The 25,649-nt window shown below is 31.7% G+C and overlaps 1 protein-coding gene across 1 annotated transcript; it reads right to left on the bottom strand.

The window, feature by feature from the left end:
- Positions 1 to 917: 917 nt before the first annotated feature.
- On the bottom strand, positions 918 to 24,125 carry LOC105335217 (uncharacterized). The gene is made up of 24 exons (XM_034451303.2): positions 23,873 to 24,125; positions 22,283 to 22,351; positions 20,583 to 20,666; positions 15,586 to 15,657; positions 14,554 to 14,625; positions 14,207 to 14,278; positions 13,995 to 14,066; positions 12,785 to 12,850; positions 12,529 to 12,600; positions 11,974 to 12,051; positions 11,337 to 11,506; positions 11,196 to 11,246; positions 10,861 to 11,007; positions 10,466 to 10,654; positions 9,846 to 9,905; positions 9,221 to 9,298; positions 8,739 to 8,860; positions 6,876 to 7,086; positions 4,688 to 4,798; positions 4,143 to 4,339; positions 3,206 to 3,328; positions 2,882 to 3,090; positions 2,085 to 2,190; positions 918 to 1,699 (listed from the first exon to the last, which is right to left on the bottom strand). Exons 1-24 carry the CDS (start codon positions 24,091 to 24,093, stop codon positions 1,286 to 1,288), a joined length of 3,066 nt encoding a protein of 1,021 aa, XP_034307194.2. The 5' UTR covers positions 24,094 to 24,125; the 3' UTR covers positions 918 to 1,285.
- Between the last annotated feature and the right edge of the window lie 1,524 nt (positions 24,126 to 25,649).

The raw sequence follows: 25,649 nt of genomic DNA, 5'->3' as shown, positions 1-25,649 counted from the left end.
TAGGGAATTTTCTTTACTATACACCATAACCCTTTAGAGATCATCATTATTAAATTATATGAAAATCATATTATTATCATCTTTATTAACAAATGGTAAATTAATGTGGGGTTTGATATAATAGTTATAGCTTGAAAATTATAACCAAATATTATAGGTAGATTTGATGGTTAATTTGTCACATGTAGCAACTCGTCCAGCCTTCTAAACACCGAGGAAAACACTTCCTGATCCGTTTGTTGGTTAATGGTTGTGTGCATGCAGATATGGGGGATTATTCTAATTTTAAATATGGATTTTTAAAAAGTACATCCATTATAAATGTATCCCTGCGACGACGAGACTACCTGGTAGTCCTTTTTCAAGTCAATCGTGTTATTTATTGCTTATAATGAAATAAGTAAAGAACACAGGAAGTTGACAGGGTTTTATTGGCTACGCGGAGAAGTGAGCTAATACCGTTCATTGATCATTAGCTTTCTACTGCAAAGACCTGGACTGGAATTAACCTTACATTTCCGTAACTGTCTTGGCGGAGCGACTTGGTATTATGCACATGCCACGTGTAATTCAAGGATCCCCAATTCCTGTATTAGTTCTGCCATATTGCCCCAGAGCAGGTCAAAAGTAAATCTTAGTAGACCATTCCATTTCATATCCTAGTCACATTTTTGTTTATTTTCAGATATAGAAGTAGGTTAATTGTTGACACTTAAGATAAATTTCTTCATCAATCAAAAGTAAAAAAAAAATTGTAAAAAAATATTTGTCGCTTAAATAATATGCTTTGAATTGATCGGTTCTTTGTTTTCTGCAGTGGTTGGGTTCCTTCCTATCGTTCGAAAAGAAACAGGATATATGCAACAAACAGTTCTAAAAGAAACACAAAATAAATGAAAAACGACAGACGCGCTAAAGAAAGAATCCAACCATTTCTTTTTTTTTTTAATTTTCAATGGGATACATTTACAGAATTAAAAAAGGACAAATATTCTCGACGGTCCTTGCGTGCCCGACACATGTTTGCTCTATTACCAGTAACAATCAAAGGGCACCAAATCCTCTTTTTCTTGAACCAACCAACTTTTTAAAGCCATTTCAGTCAATGGTCCATTACTTCTGCAGTAAAAGGTTCGTCATGTATAGCTGGCAAATGATAGCGACATGAACATGTTTCCAATGCAGATTTCACCAGTTTTCTGCAGCTTTTACGATCATAGGTCACACAAAAGACGTTGCATGTAATTTACATGTCGCCCAAAAGCACAAGAAACTGTCAAAGACATCATGTGTAGTGTGTCTCTTTTACCTTTCTTGTGGATCCATAAATTGGGTTTGACCACATTTGAACCTTATAATCGGACAAATTCTGCAATTCAATCGAACTCATTGATTTCATTAGCGGATATGACGAATTCTTGTCTTGTTCTGACGTCACAAGACCACAGCTCACCCTGCCCTGTTGTGGCGCCCTCTTTGCAATTGACTGGTGGATTCGGTAGGGGCGATGAGTCGGCGGTTCCGGTCTCAGATCGATGTCTTTGCTGGAATCTGATTCGCTGGTCTCGTGAAAGGTGCGGTCATCCGAGTCCGTGTCGTAGACAGAGGACATGGTCATGTAACCCTTGGAGTCGGCCACGCCGTCAGTGCTTGAAACCGAGGCCTGCACTTCCTCTTTGTCCATTAAGTTTGTATAGTCCTGCATACATGCATGAAATTAAAAACTCGTTAATATCATTATTTATCAACAAGATTAGTGTGACATTCAAGTGTTTGTATCTTTATAATCGTAATGGTATTGCCAATCAAAATGATTTTTACTGGGGATATTCGGGGGGAATAAAATGACAGCTATTGAATGATGATGTAGGAGATCAATCTGATTAGCCCTTCATTTACACCAACCCCACTTTTCCCCTGTTTTTTGTCTCACAAGGACATGCTTAAATCTTTGCCAAGAACAATTTATCATTTAATCTTTCATTAAAAGTTTTCTGATTTCAATTATTGATTTTTGTCGCTAAAAAGAAACACGAATGAGCGGTTGATCTGTAAATATAGACGCGCTAATGAATCCATATTACCCTGTCAGCCACGTGCTGAAGAACGGTATCTAATCTGGCCTCGATGTCGTTGAAGGACGGCCTGTCGTTGGTAAGCTCTCCCCAGCAGTCCAGCATTAGCCTGTATCTGCCCATCAGGCAACAATAGGAAAAAGTTAATACTATCTCGTAGGAAACTAATCCGTGTGGAAGATGTGAAAAGTGCACAGAGACCGTGAACTCGGGATCAGAGGGATTTTAGACATTCTATAAGACAGTATAACATGTGGAGGACCATAATGTCCCTGAGAGAAATGAACTGCAGAGCCTCAAGATAGCCTTGACATAATTTCTCTTAACAAAGAGAACAATGTACATGTATACTGTATACTAGTATATGAACTTTAAAATTACAGATAAAAAACACAGCAATAACTTGGTTGATATTATAATGTTTTGGGAAATAATCTTATATTTGTTCGATCTTCGATAGCTTTGATAACACAAGCGCCATATTGTGACTTAAACATCTAAAATGCATCTTCATACAAAACATGTAAAACTGCAAAATTTAAACAACCAACGTGATTATATTTCAATTAATACGATATTCATTGTACTTTCATATATGTAGACTAATACCATACATGCATTTTATACCTAAATGAACTGTTACAGCAATTCTTTCACATATTAGTTAAAGTTTCGTTCAGTGACATTTTCAGTGACATTTGCGTCCATGCATGTGAATAAAACTTGATTTTCTTGTTTGTTTCGTAAAGCTACATAACTTATACCATAATATTTCAGTTTTTAAAATGACATCGTGTCAGACTTACAAGTAGCCTGGACAGGAGCCTGGCTTAGGAAGGCGGTAATTGTTGGAGTACATTTCACACAGGGACTCTACTGGGATGCCCGCGTATGGATTTCCTCCCAGTGTTACTACCTCCCACAGAAGGATTCCGAAAGACCACACGTCGCTTTTGATGGAGTACTGGCCCATTAGGAGGGCCTCGGGACTCATCCATTTAAATGGTAAGCGTCCCTGTAACGAGAAAGTTGTCGAACACGAATGTACGTTTATGTATATCAGTATGTTACTTGTAGGTACAAGGACATGTACCAGAATTATTTGAGATTCCACAAGGTTTCACATTTACCTTTGAAACTTTGAAATAATAGGCTGATTCGTACACATCCCTCGAGAGACCAAAGTCAGATATTTTAGCAATAGGGTCTGACGTAAGAAGAACATTACGAGCGGCGAGGTCTCGGTGAATACACTGAAATGTTTCAAACATAACAACAAAATATCCCAGTATTCATCACAACAGTAGGCCAATAAATATAATTCACCTACATTCAACACATTATTAAAAAAAGTATTAGATACTTATATTGAGTAGGATGTACGGCCATCTTGTACATTTTACGGGTTGTTTTGAATTGACATTTATTTTCTGCCAATAGTTTTTTCTATGAAAATATAACGTCAATGTGTCTCCATGGACACAGAAGTTCTAAGTATAGACTGGATTTTTCTTGTTTTAAAAATAGATCCTATGCCGACTGATTAAAATAGAGTAACATATTTTGAGGCAAGGCTATCACTTGAGTAAGCACAATTCATACTTTTTTCTCAACAAATGGTTGTAAAAAGGACATCAATGAACCTCCTTTATATTTGATCAGATTTTTAAATCTAAAACATAAATCTGTAGCTGCGCAGTTTAACAGCTGTTCTGAATGATTAAAAGGCATTGTCTTGTTCTTGTATGCATACTTTTCAAATAAAATGACATGTATCACTTCATATTAATTGCTTTTATATCTTTTGGCAACATTTTTGGCCAGTTTCGGGCAGAAACAAGCCAGTTCAAGAAATGTTTACATTCTTATCATCAAATGTACAAGATGGCCGCACACCCCTCATAACACATTTTAAAGTATTAAAAAAAAATTTGAATGTTGATATTAAAAAAAGATGTTCAAAAATCTACAACAAAGATTATTTTCAAAGAACCTAGAAATTGTGAAAGATGTTTGCAATAAACGACGATTTTACAGAGTCTGCAATGGCAGAACTCGTTATTTTACCTTTAACTTTTCTAGGTGGCACATTCCTTTTGCCACCTGCCAAGCAAACATAATCAGAGTCCTAAAGATCTCTACAGCCGTTTTATCGTTGCCAAATCTTGGAGCGGTCAGTTGTAGATTTGTGAGAGATGAACACTGCCTTAGATACGAGAGAAGGTCCCCATTGGATGCAAACTCAAGCACCAACATCAGTGTCCCTGTAGGTATGAAAACAAACTTTAGATACCATTTTAACTATAAGAAAAACCAACTTATATAAGTATACATTAGAACTGTAGTTATTCCACCCTTTTGTTTTTGCTTCCTTGCATTCCGTACATTTTTAAAAAGTATTCATTGGTTTATTTATTTATCGATTACTTTGTCATTTATCTATTTATTTTTGTTTTATTTCCAGAGGGGTTTGTTTTGTTAGATAACTCTGGTAGTTAAGGTTATTACAATACTATTTTAGATTCAAACTTGCTGGAATTGCTTTAAGTTCCTTCATAATTTTGAATATCAATCATTGTGAAAAAAGGTATCCAGATGATAGAATATCATACCTTTTATTGAACACACACCAATTAGCTCAATGATATTAGGATGTTTTCCCACATACATCATATGATCTAACTCCATCTGCAATGCCTCTTTTTCTTCCCCATTGGCATCTTCTGTAAGTAGAATATCAAAGAAACTGAAGTTGTGCAAACTATACAGAACCAGAAATCAGCATGGGGATGAGAGAAAAATGACTCCATTGTTTTGTTTTCAAGATAAGGCCTATAACCAATGAGGCCAGCATTTTTTTATTTTTAGGTTTACAAACAACAAAATGATAAAGTTCCGTAGGAGGAGGAAATAAAAAAAAAATAAAAATCTCTTTTGACCTACAATTTTTTTACTTTTAGGTTTACGAGCCACAAAATTGTAAAGTTCTGTAGGAGAAAAAAAACCTTTTATGACATTATCTTTATTCTAATATTAATATAATGAATGACAACTTCATGATAGTGGTGTATTACTGCATCAAGTGTAGCATGTGAAAAGTATGTCATCTGTGTAACATATCTCTGAAATAGTACAATAGAATATTGGACATACAGCTTTGATAATTACATGTACATATAGCAATGTCAGGGGTGCGCAATTACAAAGTTTGGCCAGAAAGTTACTAGCCCGAGATTCAAAGTTACTAGTCAGACTATTGTCAGACATGTCAACATTTCATTTTTTTTTAAAACCTAAATTTTATGTTCATAAAGTAATAATGTTTTCTCCTGTATGATACTAGTATTTAATTATTAATATACAAAATATTTATTACTTTCTCGTTTTCTGCAGTTAAAAAATATTCAACTTCATTGATCTCACATTTTATTCACAAAATTGGTTTGGGTGTTTATATGTGAGAAAACTCAAACATAACATTGTGAATGTGAACAGACTCTATAAAATCACTGCAACTATATGTGTGCATGTATTTTATCCTGTTGAATTTCCATGTACAAAGTACAACTATGCAATTAATAATGTAATGGTAAATTTTAATTGAAAATAACGGAAAATGCACAAACAATAATATGATTTTTTTTTAATTCACTAGGCAGGTCACTTTAAAATGTGTTCATGAGAATAGTTACTGTAGAAATTTATAATATCTCTAATACATCTCTCTCTCTCTCTCTCTTTCTCTCTCTCTCTCTCTGTAAAATAAATTTTAAAAAAAGCCAATGAATACATATGCCAATTCAACACAAAAAGAAAGGGAATCATTTTACAGTGATGTACATGAAAACAGCTGCACAGGTAACTATCGAAGCCATGTTCAGTGAGGTGTGACTATCTCGTCTAGCCACTGGTCAACACTGTCGGTAAAACTTCAAAGTATGGAACTTACAGCAGAGTGTTTGTAGAAGCTTCTCTGAAGAATGTAGCACGAGAAAAAGATGCATAAGAAATTTTTAGGCCATCATGACACAAAAAGAGCAGATTTTATGCCTCTGTGATAACAATGACGATACACTTTTCCTACTAGAAAAAATTTGCTGTCGGGGAGAAAAAAAAGATCTTTTTTGTAATTTTATTTTTTTTCTAAAAACTCAGAAAACCGAGCGGCGGGTTTGTAAACCTAAAAATAAAAAAATGCTGGCCTGACATTTAATGAAGAAATAGGTCATCGGCTGGGCATGTTTCAGATAATATTTTCATATATTTTGTATTATAACATCAGTTGATTAAAAACCAAAGAAATCAATTAGGTAAATGATATAACACTTCATAACCAATTGCTCTTTTCTTCATCTAATATACCGGTATGCACTGAAGTGCATGTTTAACTTAAGATAAAGATATACTTCAATGAATTTCAAAAAAAAATAAAAAGTCGAATGTTTTACATATACATGTAACTAGATATCTAAATAAAAATCATTTTAAAACGAACACAAAAAATATATAAATTGACTGTGAAATTTCTTTTTGGTTAATAAGTTTGACTGCCTCTATCCTCTACGACCCCTAACGCTTCTGCCTTTGCCAGAACCTTAACATCCAGAACCTTAACATCCAGAACCTTAACATCAAGGTTTACATTAACATTAAGGTTCAAGAACGTTAACATACAACAATCGTTTCATTACTTTCGTTCCTTTTTTATCAAAGAAAATAATTCCTGTAATGTCTGTTAACCAATGAAAGAAATTTCAAACTACAGAAATAATCATTGAACGAAAAGTGGCGACTTCTCACCTTTGAGTCTCTTCACAGCTACTCGTTTTGTGTCTCTGTCCTTTGTATTATGCAAATGGCCCTCGTAAACCCTTCCAAAAGCCCCCCTTCCAATTAACTTTCCAATCTTTAATTGGCTTGAGGCAACTTCAAGTCCCTTATAGTAATTTTCAAGTTTTGTAGAATAAACTAGTGATCCATGGCGTTCTTCGTTCTGGTATGAATCTTGACACTGTAAAATGAAACATAACATTTTTTTGTATCAGTATTTTATTGTCATTAGAATTAGAATTGATTCTATCACGCACTTCCTGAAAATAATTGATGGATTACATTAATCATATTTTTGAAAGTAAAGAAAGATGTTAAACATTAACTGGACATGAACCATTAAGTGAGGATGCATTTTAGTAAGCAGTACTTAATTTTGTTTAAAAAATATTAAACAACCAAAGAACCTAGCTTTAATACAATAACATTATATGATCGTGATGGAATAATCTGATAAAACATGTCCATTTGGTGTTTTTAATGCACGGTTCATTTTGTAAGACTGTTTCTACTGGATTTTGATTAGCAAATCATGACTAAATGTTACAACAACATCAAAGAGTCGGCGGAATTATACAATTATTACATGCTTGCTGTAAACACATTTCCTTTATAACCTAGAACCGTACAGAATAAAACACTTAAATTCCAATGTTTAACATATTCTTCTGAGGCTTAAGCTCTTCCTATCCGTATATGTACAGGGAATCTGATGCTTAATCTCCAAGGAAAAATAACTGCGATTACAGAGTCATTTTACAGGTATTTCCTCTCTTTAAAACACATTAAAAGGATTTCAAATCGCTTTTTTCATACTATTAGAGGAATAAAGCTGCAAATTCTGCCCACCTCTAGCTTTAACTTCTTAGAACAATATTATTATTTTTTTCAACGAACAAAGCGATCTGATGATTAACTGAGTTGTGGGGACACGTTTAATATAATTTTAAAATTGTCTGTCTTATTAAAAGTTTTAAAATGTACTAAAATTACAAAATGCTCAGAATATTTATGTAAATATCATAACTGCACATCGTGGCTACATATATCTTCTTAGAACATTTATGAACCGCATACAGTATTGTTACATTATTCAGTCATATGTGAGTAAAAAATAACTTTCATATCTTACATATTATTTTCTTTGGAAATACCAAAACCTATGTATACTTATACTTTGAATAACAAGTTTAAAAAGTTTCTATGCCAGTCGGATTTAAAGTTAAGTTGAAAGGGTTTTTTTGGGGTTTTTTTTGGGGGGGGGGTTTATAGGACTTTCTGATTTCTGACATGTTCTAACAAGGTTGCTTGTAGTTTTTCAGTTTTTATCTTTATTGTATATATTTTTCCGCCAGTCATAATTCTTTTGATTCAAAAGAACAAAAGCATTTATATGATTTTAAAACTCTTTGATATTTTGAAATTGAAATTTTACATGGCGCCACTTTTGTTCATCTTATATTGGATGAGTTCATTTAAATTGTATATTTCATTTGCTTCTCATATCCAAACTTTGTGTTCGTATTACTTTAAATAGTACGGTAGGTAAACCATACATTCAATTAGCATCGAATGTAAAGTATGTACATCTTTCGGAATTTATTGACAAAGTTAAAATAAGTCGATGAACAGGAAGAAACCTAAAAGAAAAATTTCTTTAGATGATGTATACTGTCTAAACAATGCATGCTTTAACACTGAAATCTATATCCCATATAAAGCCAATCTCGTATTGTGACAATAGAATACGGTTTTAAAATATAGAATTGCTCAATGCAGGTATCTGTCAAATACTAGTATACTAATTTAGGTTCCCTTTGTGTTGTAACTTACCATTAGCTTTTGTGAAATGCCATAGTTAGTTTTGTGGGTCTGTTTGAATTTAAAAAATGCGAAGACTACACCGATAATAAGTAGAGTTACTGCAGTACCCACCACTCCATATATCACACTATCTGCAAGAGAGCAAAAACTCTATAAAATAATCTAAAATAAAATCAAATTGTTTTGTGGGAGTATACTTTAACGTCATTTAAGACACGTTTCTTACGTAAAACTTAGCAAAAGTCTACTTATAGTTAGATGAGATATTTATTTTGATTTATTTGCCTAAATACAAATGATGCTTGTGAACTATATGGCAAAAATGCGAATTTCGTAGATCTTTGCATAGTATTGTTCCTTTATAATATATTACTTTAATTGATCTCTCACTCTTTCTCTCCACGAAATGAACAATGTGTCATTCACTAGGAAACTCGAAAGAACGATAATTTCAGATATTATTAAGAAAGAACAATTTTTAGCTGATATACCTGATTTTTGTGAGGTTTTTCCATATAGTGTACTTTGGTCTTTTTCGACAGGTGTAAATGTGACTGTTGATTGAATACCTGGAGCAGAGGAAGAAATGTACAAGTGCATATTTTGTGAAAGACAATGACTATGCGATTATTACGATCATAACAAAAACTTATACAATGCAAAAAACATATACAATAATACAAAACTCAGTAACGACTCTTTTGAAATGTCTTAATGAATATTGTTGTCTCTCTTATAGTTATTTAACTATACATGTACATTTATTAGTTTATTTTTAAAGGCACAAGCTTATTTGTACTTTTTCTCCTCGGAAAAACTCATAACATAACTAGGAATGTTATGTATTATATACTTAGCAAACAATATTATTATATAAAAGTTATATGACATATTTATCTGTTAACTCTTGTTTTAGATAAGTTAGTAAAAAGCACAACTTATGTATGTATAACAAGAATGCATTAACAACGTAATGTGCAAAGCATACTTTGACATAATGAAAAACAAAACAAAAAGCACTCTGTGCATCTTTCTAAATGAAGACAACATTACAGAGAGAAAGCTATTAGAATTTGCCATTAACAAAGTAATTAGGCGCAGTTGTGAAGTTAATACCAATTATCGACGGCTTTCCAACACTTAATTTCTTTCCAGATGAAACTATTGGACCAAAACCTGTAAGTCAATGTTTGTAGAGTTAGAGCCCACGGTGTATAAAAACAACCTGTCATCTACTCCTTATCAAGGTTATGCCTTAACATTACAGAATAACTTGTTGTATAAAATAACTTTAAGTTTGAGAGAAAAAAATTGTAAGATGACTTTCAAAATTCCTGCATAGAGGTTTTCTATTGTAGGTAATAATGTTGCAAAAATTTATCCAATTGTTACGGTTTTCCCCTGAAATGGGTGATTTACTGACAAACAAAAAAAAAAAGATAACTGTGTAAATCAATTCTAATTCGAATTAAGGATTGCTAAATAATAGATTCTTCATAAGAAAAAATCCCTCTCTTTGATTTAAACAGGTCATCAATAATAGCACATTTCCGTACCTCAGGCGATATTCTTAGTACTTTAAAGTCGAAAGGCTTTTCAAGTAAGCGTATATTTTTCCGATAATATTTTACGATAGTTAAAAGAGCGTTTATAACTGTGAATTAACAACTGTATATAGCAAATTAAAATGCCTATCACAGAAAGTGAATAGCGTCCATAAAAAATTGTCTCTTTACCTAATCTCACTAATTCTTCGTTTTCATATCGCTGGCATTTTCGTTCTTGATCAGACATGATTTGAAATTCTCCATGCTGGCATACGCAGTGTTCAGGCGACGTACTACCATCCATGCTGGTAGAGTATTCGGGACAGGGCGTACACGTCCTAGGGCCAATTAATGGCTTGAATGTTCCTTTTGGGCACCCTTGAAACATACATTTATACACTTATATTCTTACTTAATTGTTGATTTTTTTTTCATACATATAGATGTAAGCAATCATATACGTTTGTGCTTGCTTGGTTTGTGTTTTATTGAGGTGTATATATCACGTGTTCATGTAGATGTTATATCTAATGAATATAACTATACTTGTTAAATATACATGTATTCCATATATTCTTTCATACTTTTGCAAAGTCCATCTCGTAACGAGTGTCCGGATTGACAGACACAGTTTGATGATCCGTCAAATAGAGGACTTGATCCGCTGGGACAAGAGGAACATTTCAGTGTTTGAATCCGATTAGAGCCTTCTGTTTCATTGTAACAGTCCACTTGATGAAAAGATGTTAAAATGAATGAAATATTACAGAGGTTTATGTTTTCTTTTGTATTTTAAGTGATTTGTTATAAGTATTGTGTACATAAAAAAAGGTATAAAAGATTAAATACTTAAAGACATTCTGCAATTTTTCTTACTGGAAAGCAGAAATAAAGTTAGAGGAATTGAACGCCAACGTACCACTGCATTGTTGATTGCCTTGATTAAGACAGAAACACTGCGATGTACAACCTGTAACAGACCATATACGGTGTTAGCAAGATGCTCTGAGAGAGAGAGAGAGAGAGAGAGAGAGAGAGAGAGAGATTCTGTTCTACGTACCACACCTTAAACCTTTCATATCAAAATCTTTCACTAGGAAGTTAGACCCGCTCTGTGTACAGGTTAAGGCACATCCTACGGACTTGTTTTGCTTAGAACATTTCTTCTGAAACCACGCGATCATCCATCTGTTTTGACAACTACAGCCTAATGGATTTTCTTTGAGGACTCTGATATAATCAAGCAAAGAACAAGCTGAGCATTGTTTAAGGCAATATCATTTGAGATCATATGCCTCAGTTGCCAGCCTCCCAGATATTATAATCATTTCAATAATTGTCGATAAAATTGGACGAGGTTCAATTCTGATATGAGATGTTAGAAAGTTATGTTCATGAGATTATATTATATCAATTGCCATCCCATTTACACAAGTTCGAAAATAAATCTGAAGAATTGCAGTTGTATAAGTTTTAGCTAAAAATTGACAATTTAAGAATGATAGCTATATTTTTTTAATACACTGTATTAATTTCATTAAAGTTAGTTCTTCAGAATGCAAAATTTGAAATTTGGCCTAATGAATAAAAATAAATACACAGTACATGTATACTTTTGTTATAAATAATACTAAAAGCGTAGCTTTGAATCTTATCAGAGGAAAGATATATGCTTTCCTTTCATAAGAAAAACTTACATCCGGTTAAAATCCATCAAGTGAAACAACAGAGACATGTCTTCCGGAAGTGACGTAATCAGGTTTCCTGAGAGCCATCTGGAAATTTACAAAGTTTGGTTCTGTAATGCGCCTTTAAACATTATACAAGTACATGATATCTTAGAACCATTTTAAGAAGAGCTTGGACTATGGGTAGTTGTGTCAAACAGCAGTGTGACATAGGCCTGTCGATTTCGTTGCTGGCAACTCAGCCATGGCTCTTTAATATCAACAAGATTTGTCTGGCTTTCGAGCTAAGACTACGCAATCTGTGCATGTTTCACGCAAAATCGGCATCATTATTTACTTGTTTTGATGCACGAAACAAACAGTTACGGCCTACCGAAAGAACAAGGTCTTGTTAAAATGGTTTTATGGTAAGATAAACTACAAGAAAAGGATAATGCATGTTTTACTCATTTTCGGTTTCGAATTATGATAAAAGGACAACATGGTAACTTTTTTTTTAAAATCAAAACAATTATTTCTTTATATATTCAAAAAGAGGTATAGTATATGCCAAATATTTCTTACAAAAATGACAGGTGTTGAAGCTCATTGAAAGCGTTTGTCTGAACTGTAGTAATTCGGTTGTTGGAAAGATATCTAATAAACAAAACAAATAAAATCTTTTGACAAGATTATCAAAGTTACTTCACAAACTTGTTTAATTTCCTTTAAATATACCACAATGTTCACCGAATTAATATCAATTTTTTATAATAGTAATTTACATCAATTATTTTATCCTCATTTTGATCAATTTCAGTATAAGAATTGAAAACCTTACAAATATTTCAGACTAGATAAATCTTCCAATGAAGGTACACTTCCTAAGTCGTTGTTACTTAAGTCTCTGGAAAATAAGCCCAAAAATGTCATTCTACATTAGAATTAAAGTTCATTTTACGATAAAAATAGGTGTAGCTGATCAGGTTACATTTGTTTAAAGATTGCTACTGCTTTATATTGTGGATAATGAAATTTTAGGGCATCAACCATTCTAATTTAATATGTTTAATTTTATCAATTTATGCCATGTTTTTGTCACACATCAACCACTATATTAAGTAAATATAAAACAAAGTGTTTAACACTAAATTTTTATGCTGGACATGTAAGCAATATATTTGTATTATGTCAAAATTAATGTGTGGATTATGGTTTATATAATGACGTTAATATTCCTTTTATCGCTGGTAAAATTTGACACTGACACTCAAAATATTGAAATATAAGTAATATTAGTATTCAACGTATGCGACAATTAAATGTAATTTTTTTTTCAAACCAAATATCAAATCGAGTGTTTGGCTTGAAAATGGCCTTAAAAATGCACGAAACAACAAGGCATATTAATTGTTCAGACGGATTAATTGTTACAATTAAAATGTTTTCGGTTTATTGCTTTTAGCGAATACTAATTTGGCTCAGCGGCTTATGAAACCTTCTGTAGCATTGCCTCGTAACCTTCATTGATTGAAATTCAATGTATATGTTCATTGTTTGAGACGGTTAAAACAAATCGATGATATATTGATACACGTTTCATAAAAAATTGCAGAAATTTTGTCTGTTACTACATGTAGTAAAATATCAATGAATTTAAATACCTTGAATATTGAAAATTAAAGCAATATGAGCTGTATTTTTGTAAATTTAATTTTTTTGGTATGTCTGCCTAAAACTTAAACTTTAATGATAAATAAGGTTGGAAAAAATCACTAATTTTTGTCAGAGGACAGATATCTCTTCTAAAGAACATATAGCAAATAAATTTGTGTACAGAACGACAATAATTCAATTAAGCTCCAATTAAGGTTCCTTAACGGCCCTTTTCACCAAAATTTGGCGAAAAGAAATGATATTTATTGTCATTTTAGTAGAATATAACATTTTCGTTAAAAAAAAAATTCTTCGTGAAAATTGCAGCTCATATTGCTTTAACTGCTATTAAATTGATAATATAATCAATAATAATCAAATTAGTTTGTACTCACAAAAGCTGCAGGTTTTTGAGATTCACCAAAGACAACATCGGAATTTCTTTAAAATTGTTGTTTTCTAGGTATCTGTAAAAATTCAGAAGCAAAGGCCAGAAATAAGTGTGACAACTTTCGCATAATGTTTGTTGTGTACACGACTTTGTCTTGTTTTGTTCATGGTATTATTTGAAATAATTCATTTTATGACATCAATACAGTTTTCTTACAAAGATGTTAAATCTGTATTTGTCATAAAAACATTTTCATTCAGGATCTCCAGTTTATTGAAACACAGCTTTCTACAAAATAAAAGACACAATGTATATGAAATTAACTTTAATCATAATTATATATTTAAAGTCTTATTCACTTTAGATTTTTTACATGAACAGTGCATTCAAATGATATAAATGTATTAATGCAATGTGCAGTAAATCAACAGCAGTTAGATGATTCCTGTATTTAGAGCAACAAATAGGTGATAAAAATTAACATTATTTCATCTAAAATATTTGTATAATTCAAAACTTTACTAATGACTTGATAAAATGAAGGTGAAAGAAGAAATACTTACAAAATCCGAAGGTTTGAGCAATTTGTAAAAGCACTTTTGTCGATGGAATGTATATTATTATGGCAAAGGTCACTAAATAAGAAAAGATGTATTGAGACAAAAATATTTCAAAGTATCTATCAACAGCGTCAATTGAATAAGAATATTAATCTCACATGATCTTTTTACATGACAAACTTGTAATACCTATTTATGATTTTGATAAAAATATTCATCAGAAAATGTTTCAAATAGTGTCGTTAAACAAGTAAATAAATTTCTCCAAATGTTGAAACTCATAATACGTCTTCAATGTTGTAATGAAATAATGCTACCATATTTCCTTTAACATTTCATTCATTTGACAATTTGCAGTTAAACACAACATTTACTTAAAACATTTTTATATCTTGATTTGATATACAAAAATGAATTGACACCAATAACCGGTATATTTGTGAGTTAACGTCTGGAAAAGGAAATGAAAAAAACCGGGTTTTTTACTGTTCAATTGTTTGTATAGGCTCATGCATTTTTCTTTTCATGTATGTAAAACGTACCTAATATTTGAGAAAAGTGCATGCATAAAACATCATTTTATTTAGGTGAACAGGTGGAACAGAAATATATTTACTAGTATTAGTACAATAGGAATATCAAAGCATAATTCACTATCCCATTATACATACCCTCTAATATAGTTACCCGGCTTTAAAGATTATAACATTCCTAAATATAATAACTTGAAATATTTACGTTCAAAAGAGGTCTTCTTTGAGATTGTATCGGCTGAGTCTGCGAATTGAGAAGAATGCGCAGACTCTCTATCAATATTTATTTTGAATACCCGTAAACTAAGTCTACAATTTATTGAAGAATGATTATCGTTTGCTCTTTTTCTTTCCCTTCTAGATCCCAGACGTTTTAAACTTTATGACGCCTACGGGAGGTAGCAAGAGTACGGAGTTCAAAAGATGTCATCAATTAGATCAACTCACTCTGCAACATCAAACACCAAGCAAAATCGGGCTCGGTATCCTAAATACTACTTACAGTTTTTGTAGAGTCGCTAGACTCTGAACGCCGCTTCCTTTCACCGTCGTGATGTCGTGGTAATTAACGGAACTGCAAACGGATAGATAACAAAGGTACAATTACAATATTAATAACAGCAATTTCCTTATCCGGAAAATGACGCTCATCTAGTCCATTACATATCGCAGTTCTTTAATAACGATCCATTTAAAGTCGCAAGTAAGTGTGAGAGGTCGTTTTGAATTTCATTACCATTATGAGGTGGATCATCTCCTAGATTGATTGCCGGTAAATTAAAGTTTTAATGTATAACATGTACTTTGTCGTGACTTTACAAACACCACTGATTCATTACTCAAGTTTTGAGTTAACATTTGTCAGTATCTGTTTACAAACATATCTATTCACTGCATGTTTGGAGTTAGTTATATGGTCAACGCTCTAAACCAGACAAACAAATTTGATGCAAAAGTTGCATATATTTATCTTAAACATGAATTTATCGCAACATAAATTGTACGTTAATATCTCTAAAATCAAAACCATATATAGTTTTAGTTTAAAGAAATCTAAATGCAATAAGAATCATCGGCAATGTTACGTAATATTCATAATTCAAAGAACGGAATTTCTTTCCAGAACAGATTGCCAAATAAAAATCAAAAAGTTTCTTTCCAATTACTTTTGGTCTTAAAGAGACACGCGTAGTTACACACAAACCCATGATTTCGCAAATATCGAACATTTACATGGTTTCCACATTTTCATATATCATATGAAATTATGAACTTTTGATAAATTACGGTGTTCAAAAGTAAATAAATCTTATTAGAAAGAAAACAATAGAGTTAAGCGTTGGGCCAACACAAAAATATTTTTCACTTCATAGTCACGCAAGCGCAGGGGAATGTTAATACTGCAACGTGACATATAGCATGAGCTATGAGCCTCTCATTGAGACTTTGTGTCTTCAAAAACTATATACTTATAGTGACTGTAGTGTTTTTTTGTTTGTTTCTTTCTTTCTTTCTTATTATTTTTTTTCTCCTTTTTTGTCGGCAGAATTTCTCAGAGATGTCTTGATAGATTTCCTTGACATTTTTAGGGATGATTGAAAATGATTATATCTCGAGGCGTTTTTTTTCATTTTTTCAAAAATCAGTTCTGATCGTCCGTTTTCTGTCGCGCGTCAAAAAACCTTGTTCCCTCGAGATCTCAGTATCGGCAAACACTTGAACATCCATATTTTGTGGGATGATAGACCTATAGTTGTAAATATGTTTAAACTTTTTTTTTTTTTTTTTTGTCGTAACTTCCGGTCGTCACCGGGAGCACTTCAAAAATAATTATTTTTACGCATTAAATTCCTTTTCCATATAATAAATATATATAAGTTTAAATCTATACATAGGTTATCTATGCGATGTTACATCAACAAAAAAATTCTACTTCCGGTGAGATATCTCAATTATCTCAGGTAGCATTTTTAAAACACATTTTATTCCCACGAGATCTCAGAGACTATAAGAGATATAAACACGAAACTTTCAGGGATGATAGACATTTGATTGAAGATGTGTTTAATTGGTTACATTATGTCTTCCCTCACTTTCGGTCCACACAGGAAGAGTTCAAACAAATCGAGCTGTTAATCAATTTAACTTTATTCCTTTGATATTTGTAGTTAGTTTGATGAACAATAATTTACAAAAGGCAAGTATACAAGAAATATTTGATTCAATTTACATTGAGAACTTTCGTTTTTCCGTTTCCTGTCCCGAGACAAAAAACCTCATATAGACAAGATCTCAAAAACGGTAATGAACAACCAAACTTTGTGGGATGATAGACCTATGTATGTACATGTGTTAACACTTTTTTGTTTAATCCGGCGTAACTTCCGGTCGTCACAGGAAGAACACCCATTTTTGATTTTTTTTAAATAATTTGGTTATTATGCATGGAAGTAACATTTTAGCTATAGAAATGCAAAAGGTCATCTACACGTGGTAAAAAAAAAACAAAAAAGTTCTACTTTGTTTAGACTTCTCAAATATCTCAGGTAGCCTTCTTTTTTAAAAACAAACTACCCATAAGATCTCAGAAACTGTGAGAGATCAAGACACAAAACATATATGGATAATGGACATTTGATTGAATATGTGTTTAACAGGTTCATTTGGTCGTACTTCACTTCCGGTTCTCACTCAAAGCCTTCGAGCGAAAAAAGTTTTCTTTTTTTTAACTTTAGTTTTCTTAAACATTTTATTCAATTTAATGAACAGTAACGTACCGTAGGGTTATGTGCAATAATATCTACTTTCAATTTCTTAAAACACTTCCTTTTGGTCGTTTCCGGTCCCGAGAAAAAAAAAACCTTTTCTCAGCAAGATATTATAACTAAAAAAATTTGAACATCTAAACTTTAAGGAAAGACAAAACAGTGTATGAAGATATGGTTACTATGTTCTGTATGATCCGGCGTAACTTCCGGTCGTCACAGAAAGTAATCAAAAATTGACATTTTATCTTTTTGCTTTGTTTATTTCTTGGGAATTCCATTACAGTATATATTTTGTCCATTTTCTGTTTACAAGAGATCGAAATGGATCTTTTGTACAGATTAATGCATGAGGAACGGAAGACCTTTTTGTTGCTATAGCAACAAGAATCTAGTTCTCTATATAAATGCATATCTCTTTTTACTGACATCGAATAGCTTTATATATAAATTTTTTTAACAGAGTGTGAATCCCAGTGTTACTATTTTTAGACAGGAATCGCAATAACGTGACCCTAATATCATTGCCCTTCCGTACGATGAAATTTTGCATACTTCTTTTTTCGTTGTCATAATCAAAAACTTACACATCTATTTTGAGTCACCATGTCACTATAATATTCGCCTATTTACAGGTTCTACGTACGATTCTTCTAATCGGAAAATATTTCCATCGTGCCTTCTTTATGCATTCGTGTTTGGTAACATAAAGCGCAGTTCCAATTAAGCATTTCAAATTGTAATTATGATATAGTGGTGTGTCAAGGAAAAGGTAGGTTAAACACAAAGAAAAACAATAATTTGAAATCAGAAGTCATGCATCCAGGTTATGAGGGGGTGGAAACAGACATACTGTCTGAAAAACGTCGGATATGAACGGCATGAACACCGGACATACATATATCGATCTGCGACTCTATTCAAGGTACTTTTATGACACATTTAGTTAACATTATTGAATGTGTTACCATAGGCTTAAATAAAATCTCTATTCATCACAGCCATCACTGTTTTTAATTGTTGGCAAGTTTTATCATAGTTGGAAAGTACAAACATGGTGTGTACAAACCATAAAACCGAAATTTCTTTTTTTTTTATTTAGTGGTTTGGAAATATTCTTACTCATCTTTTCTTTGAACGTATGCTCTAAAAATCAAATAAGTGTAAATACTAGAAGTATTAACTTGAAGAATTATTTGTTATATAATTCCAGTCAAAAAAATTAACTTTTCATTTGGCCCTGGAATTTGCACGGAGAAAGGTCATATGTAATATCAATTGCTATGTGAAAATTTTGTATAGGTGAAAATTTTGTCTTGAAATATCGATACAATAAGTAGATATAGTTTTCATAATAAGTTAATTAAAAGCAAAAAATCACCACTAAATTTTGATTCAAAAGTTGAATCCGGTCGACATGTTGTCGACATGTTGTAGGTCTTATACAGTAAAATTCGTTTAGTATGAACACGGATGTAGCGAATTCTCGGATATAACGTTAGCGAAGTTATTTTAATTCCCTGGTAAGATTCTTATTATATCTTTGCAAACTTTAACTGTTGTAACAAACGATTTTACGAATAAAGCGAGCTGATTTTGAGTCCCGTAGAGGTGAATAATAAGGAAAATTGACACTTTTATAACGAACTTCTTTACAAATTGAAAAGTTCGCACTACCATTTAACATAATAGTTAAAATGAATTTATTTTCATATAAATTTTTCAATGCACAATCCGATAATCAAAGGTATCAAAATAATGTATTTTTACTTTAAGCATAAATTAGCAAACATTATAGTCTGGTAAAAGAAAACATGTATAAAGTGAATTCGCTATACTTATTATTACGAATTCGTTATACGGATATAACGAAGTAAATCCATTGGTCCTTATGACTTCGCTGTAACCGAGTTTTACTGTATAACTTATTTTTAATTAAATTGTTTATAAATACCAGTTATGAGTAAATAGTTCTATCAAATCTATTTTCTTTATGAAAACAAAAGTATAAAATATTCAGAAATGTTATCAATATATCTAGAAATAAAAGTTTCAATTATACGGATCATGTTTCCCAAGGCAAAAAAAACAATGATTGTCAGTTATCAACCGTGAATGTTCATGAAAATTAATATCTTGTCCCATCAAACAGGTTTGACAGTCTCTTATCTGAGAGAGTTTGAATACATCTCATAGGTTTTGGACAATAAAAAACACAATTTGGCATTCTGTATGCATAGTTTACTATGAACAAGTGTCATATTAAATCTTTATTCTGCTGAACAAAAAAACTTTTTCTCATATAAATATCAAAACCATATCATGCTCATGGAGATATGAAACTATTATAATGACGTTTATGGATGTCGGGGATATAAGTCGTAAAAAATGAAATGAAAAAAAAGAAGAATTAATATACAGTGCCATCGGAAGCAAATTGAATTTCGGGGTGGGCTAAACTAACTAAACATCTTGACAGGCGAAAAAAGGTGATCATTATAGTGTATGTATAACTTTGCCAAAAAGTGGAGGGGCTTAGCCCTAGCTCCGCTCCCCCCCCCCCCCCGGTTTTGACGCCTTTGATATATATATATATATAAACATTCACCTTTGTTTATTCCGATTTTGGATTGTGTGATATCCAATAAATACCTTCCCAATGTATTGTGGCGCCATGTAAAACATATCAATCTAGGACCCCATTTAACCCCTGAATCTATTCTTCAGCACTTACATTGAATATATTTTCCTCTTGCTGTTTTCCAGAAAAGGTCGCAAAGCTTCACTGAGGTCATGTATTGAGCAGTTCTGTAAAGATCTACAAGTGAAAGAAACAAATTCATATGCATATACATGATGAAAAAAAATTAAATTAATATTCATGTAATCAAATATTTACACATTATGTATGTCAAAATGCTATTTTTTTTTAATTAATGTCATTTGTAATGAGAAATATTAAAAAAGATGCACTAATTATTTGGGACGCAGATACCTTCTTTAATAAATTCTATGTGCTTGTATATTTTTCTTTAATCATATCATACGGATTATTTGAAAGTAAAGGTGTTAACATCATACATCACTTGACAAGTTTTTCTTGTAACATTTACGAAGGAGGTCAGAAGTTTTTAGTTATCGACAACAGAAACTTTTAACGAAATTTGAAATAACCCTCCGAATTTACAAGAGGTTTTTTTCTGAAATAAATATGATCTTATGATTCCGATAATTCCTTGAAAATGAGATAGAAGCCTGAAAATGTTCATTAATATGACAAAGTTCTTATAGGAATCGTAATTTCTCATATGCAGTTTTAATAGGAAATTTTATTTATAAATGTAACGTTAATTTCTTTAAATCAACAATTTTAAAACGATACAAGAATTATAAGAATGTAAACCATAAGTTCTGATTTATAAAATTTTTAAGCCAGGCATAAGGATACAGAAACTGATTGAAATTTTAAGATAACATATTTTGATGCATATTTGGGTATTTGGATTTCTTCACAAAAGAATAGCTACTGTGGAATCATGTTATTCGTTGGGGTCATCGTTCGTGGGAAGCCAAAATTTTCCTGGCTCGTGGGGACGTAATTTCGTTGGTATTTGGTAGTTCTTTTTCGTAAATGAATACGTATTAAATAAATGCTTGTATATACTTCCGTGGGAACCCACGAAACCCACGAAAATTGGTCCCCCACGAACAATGATGATTATACAGTAACAGCCAAAAAATATTTTCTTCGAAAAATTGGGGTCATAAGCTGGGTAATATAATTCTAAGGCTCTTAAAAAAGTACTGAAAATCAGGCTTATTTTTATAGAGAAAATGAACTCGATATACTCTAGACAGTTGTCTATTAATCATGCATCGGTTTCTTCCTTCAAGATGCTTATTTGGTACATCGTCATTTTTTCCTGTTAATGCATCCTGGATGTGACAAAAAACAACGCCTTTCTACCATTGCTTTGAATTATTAGAACTACAATAATTCATTATTAAACCAATCCATGAAAATAGAAATAAAGATATGTCATTGCCTAAGTAATCAAAATAAATATTTGATATGTTCGTGATATATAGTACATTATGCTTGGTAATTGGCTTTCATATATGGTTTAATATTGATATGATTAAAATAATTCAAAGCACCGTGTTTATCTTTCAAATGTCGGTGATGAATTTATTATTTATGCATTTAGCATCGCTCTGTAACCTCAGAAAATTCACAAGAAACCTTAAAGGTATGATCTAACTATGCATAATATATGCTAGGCTGAAGCCTTAGGGTATTCAAAATATGAGTAGTAAAAAAGCACAGGTAGTTAGACGTGCCAACCAACACCCTTAGAAAAAGCTGAAGACTAAGTTATATCAATAATGTAAATTGCTTATTGATTAATTAAAAAATGACAGTAGATATCTTACAGATCATGAAGTTTAGGGAAGTTTCCTCGAAATTCAAACACTTCTTTCAAAGATGTGTTCATCATTTTGCTGAAATTGAAAAGAATGGTATGTTGTACATACGTTGACAGAATTTAATATAATCTAACTATGTTCATGGGAAAAAACAAAATCAAATTTAGCAAAAAGCCATTTGGGCGTATTTGGTTTGGATTACCTTTGACTGTACATGTATTTGATTACCATATAATACGAAAAGAATGATTTCTTATTCTTTGATAAGATTCTGATTAGATAAAAACACCAAGTGGTAAAAGGAATTCTTGATAACTATCATTATCATTTTCACCACTAAACACGATTGATAAATTACCATCATATCGTTTCCATACCAATTATTGATTAATACCAATCTTTGATATGAATATTCCTTACAATACTTTTATTGGAGCTCTTAACACACAATGAAATTGATACAATCATCAAGTAAACTGCACATATCTGTTTACAAATACAACTTTTTCTATTATTTAAATTTCGATAAAGAATATTACATTTGATTTTCAACTAATTTTTAAGGAAAATATATTTTTTTTCATGGACATATTTTTGTAATATTATCTTTCTGTCTGACAATTTTTTAGAGCATATTTGTAGGCAAAATCGAAGGTCATTACAAAAAATGATGTCGTGCAACGTCGTAAATAACTGTTTTCAGAATAAAAAATATATATATTAATGCGAAATGCCAACAAAAACTTAAAGGTAACTACATCGGAAAAGGACAGAAAAATTAAATGTCTAAATGATAGATTGCAAAAAATGTTGTTCGAGAAGATTACACAATTTTGATTTTTTTACAAGCGACCATATGAACTCGGTTCAAAAGTCTCAACGTTTATTTTATGAAAGCTACGTATCCAAGTCACTGAAGCGAATAATAAGGAATTCAAAGAATCGGAAATCCGGAATTAGAATACAGATAGTCGTTTATATATATGACTGTACTGTTAACTCTATTCACTGAGTAAAACAAGTTTATGTACAATGGTGAATCTGGTACAAAATGTAAATGCAGATTTTAATGAATCACTCTAATTATCAACATTGATAATTAATAACGTACAGAGTGAAAATCTGTAGCTGTAGTAAACCGATTTACTGAATTTGTTAAAATACATAAACCATCTTGATATTCAAACTGTCGAGATATTATTTGTGTTCTGGTCACTAAAAGTGAATAAAATTATAATAACCTTTAGCTAGGTTAATAAAATACTATAGTAATCAATTAATGATAAACTAAATTAAATATTATAATCTAAATATGAGGTTAAATGATTAAGAACTAACAACAATTGAAAAAGAGGTGAACACAGCGGACATGCTCAGTAGTTAAGAAAAAGATAACAAAAAAACAGTTAAGCGTCATTTTAAATATTACTGTTCACTTAAATATGTACATGTAATGATAAATGCCGTAACTGTAGTGCAAACTGGTTTAAGAACTAACCTTGTTAATTTTTTTATAATTAGTCAGAGAAGTATTATACACGCAAACATTCTAAGAGTAGAAAGTACCTACTATATGTACCTCAAACATGTACTCACATATTTTCTGTACTCTCTGGAATTTCAGATAAAACTTTGTACAAATTCTCTTGTTCCACATTCGAGCAGCGAACGTAAGGCTTTTCTCCGAAAATACTTCCACATAAGCATGCTTTAGGACAAACCACGGGCGTCATAACCGCCGGTTGAAATAATTGGCTCAGAACAGCAAAAGTGACTTCTAGCACAAAGCACCTGTTAAGAGTTACACAGAGAGCCATCACTTTAACAGCTGACAGAGGAAAAAGGTTCGATAACGCGACTGCTTAGCACATCAAACTATGGGAATCCAGTGACTTGAACTTCGTATATATGCAGATAAATATCGATTTTATGTTTTTTCCCTTAAAAATATAACGAGATAAAACAATTCTGAAAGATGGTGTGATCTTTCATGGTTAATGAAGAAATTAAAAATAGCAATAACAAGTATTGGCCCGTTCTTATGAACTTATGTTACACAAAAAATGATACTAGTAACACTCTGTTAAGTTTCAAATTTTGTTTACTGTTTCATAAATATTTTGCAGTTATGTTGTATACAGCGTTCAAAGTGTTTATGAAAAATATGGATAGAAAAATATTTGTGGCAAGAACTTTCAATAATTGTGCAAATTAACAGATATTATAGTCTTTATTAGAATGACCAATCTTACCTCAAGATTTGATAATTCGTACTGTTTTACAACTTTCAAAAAGAATGAATCTTCTATTGATATTTTCTGTTTTATGATTTCTGTGAAAGTTTTGAGAACATTGACGTTTGGTATGATAAGTAAAATCAAATTCAAAAAATACCTGGTATTCTTGTGTACATTTAATTGCTATCCTGGTGGGCGTAAGTTATTTGTAAGTCGACATTAACAGGCCTCTATGGTCTTTGCTAGTTGATTTAAATGCAAAAATATTGAGGTCCTCTTCTAGCAGTTACTGACTCTAAAAGTTTGTAAGGTTTCTTGAAAAACCACAAGTCGTAGAGACATCTTTCATTTTTAGAACATACAGGTAAAATGGCCAGCTCCTAAAAAATATGTGTATTAATGCGTTTTTATAACTCGGTTGTTTGGGGGGGGGGGGGGGGGGGTTAACAAAATTGTTCATGGATGTAGTTCGGTCTTCCTAACACATTTTAGATATAGCCATTCACTCTCCATCTTGAAATAGAGTTAATGCCCCTATATATTGTACAAATGCTTGATATCGCTACTCCTTTAACACCGCAAGAGATAGATATTTTTTTCAATGTCTTTAGTTTAAGGATCTCGTGGTTTATTCATGCTAAAAGGTTCTGGTGCGTCTTTTAAACTTGTCTCGTTGAACGAGACTAGAGTTCATTATTGCTTGGATCCATACAATTTTTTGAATATTTCGATTACTTATACATAGATTGATGGAATCAATTCTATCTTTAATCATTACACAACACGATTCATACGGAGTTTTTCTCAAAATTGTTGTCGGAAAAGTTCGAGAATTCATATTATAAAAATGTGCATAATTCAAAGACAGATTATAAACTACTTGCCAAGCAAAGTAAGATGTCGTTGATCTTAAAATTATTAATAATCTATAAAATCAACTCCCGTCAGTACTTAAGTACTTTGATTATATATGGTATCAAATTATATTTATATCAAATTATACATGTACATAATTGTGCTATTTTTTAAAACTATCCGAGGTAAGTTTTTTTAATTAATAATAATGTATTGTCAATTCCAATATTCAGAAGATTTTTAATCAAAAGTCAACAAAATAAAGCCCACAATTTGTGATA

This window comes from Magallana gigas, chromosome 4 (genome assembly GCF_963853765.1).
Source record: "Magallana gigas chromosome 4, xbMagGiga1.1, whole genome shotgun sequence".
NCBI lineage: Eukaryota > Metazoa > Mollusca > Bivalvia > Ostreida > Ostreidae > Magallana > Magallana gigas.
Note: the sequence above shows the minus strand (reverse complement) of the source record. Positions and strands in the feature narration are given on the sequence as shown.

What these genes read in the sequence shown, in the direction of transcription:
- LOC105335217 (XM_034451303.2), bottom strand. Translation starts at nt 24,093, where the DNA reads ATGGCTCTCTGTGTAACTCTTAACAGGTGCTTTGTGCTAGAAGTCACT. An exon ending in TGGAAAGCCGTCGATAATTG is followed by an intron (nt 9,299 to 9,845) that starts GTATTAACTTCA and finishes CCTCTGCTCCAG; the next exon opens with GTATTCAATCAACAGTCACA. An exon ending in TGGTGTGTGTTCAATAAAAG is followed by an intron (nt 4,340 to 4,687) that starts GTATGATATTCT and finishes TCATACCTACAG; the next exon opens with GGACACTGATGTTGGTGCTT.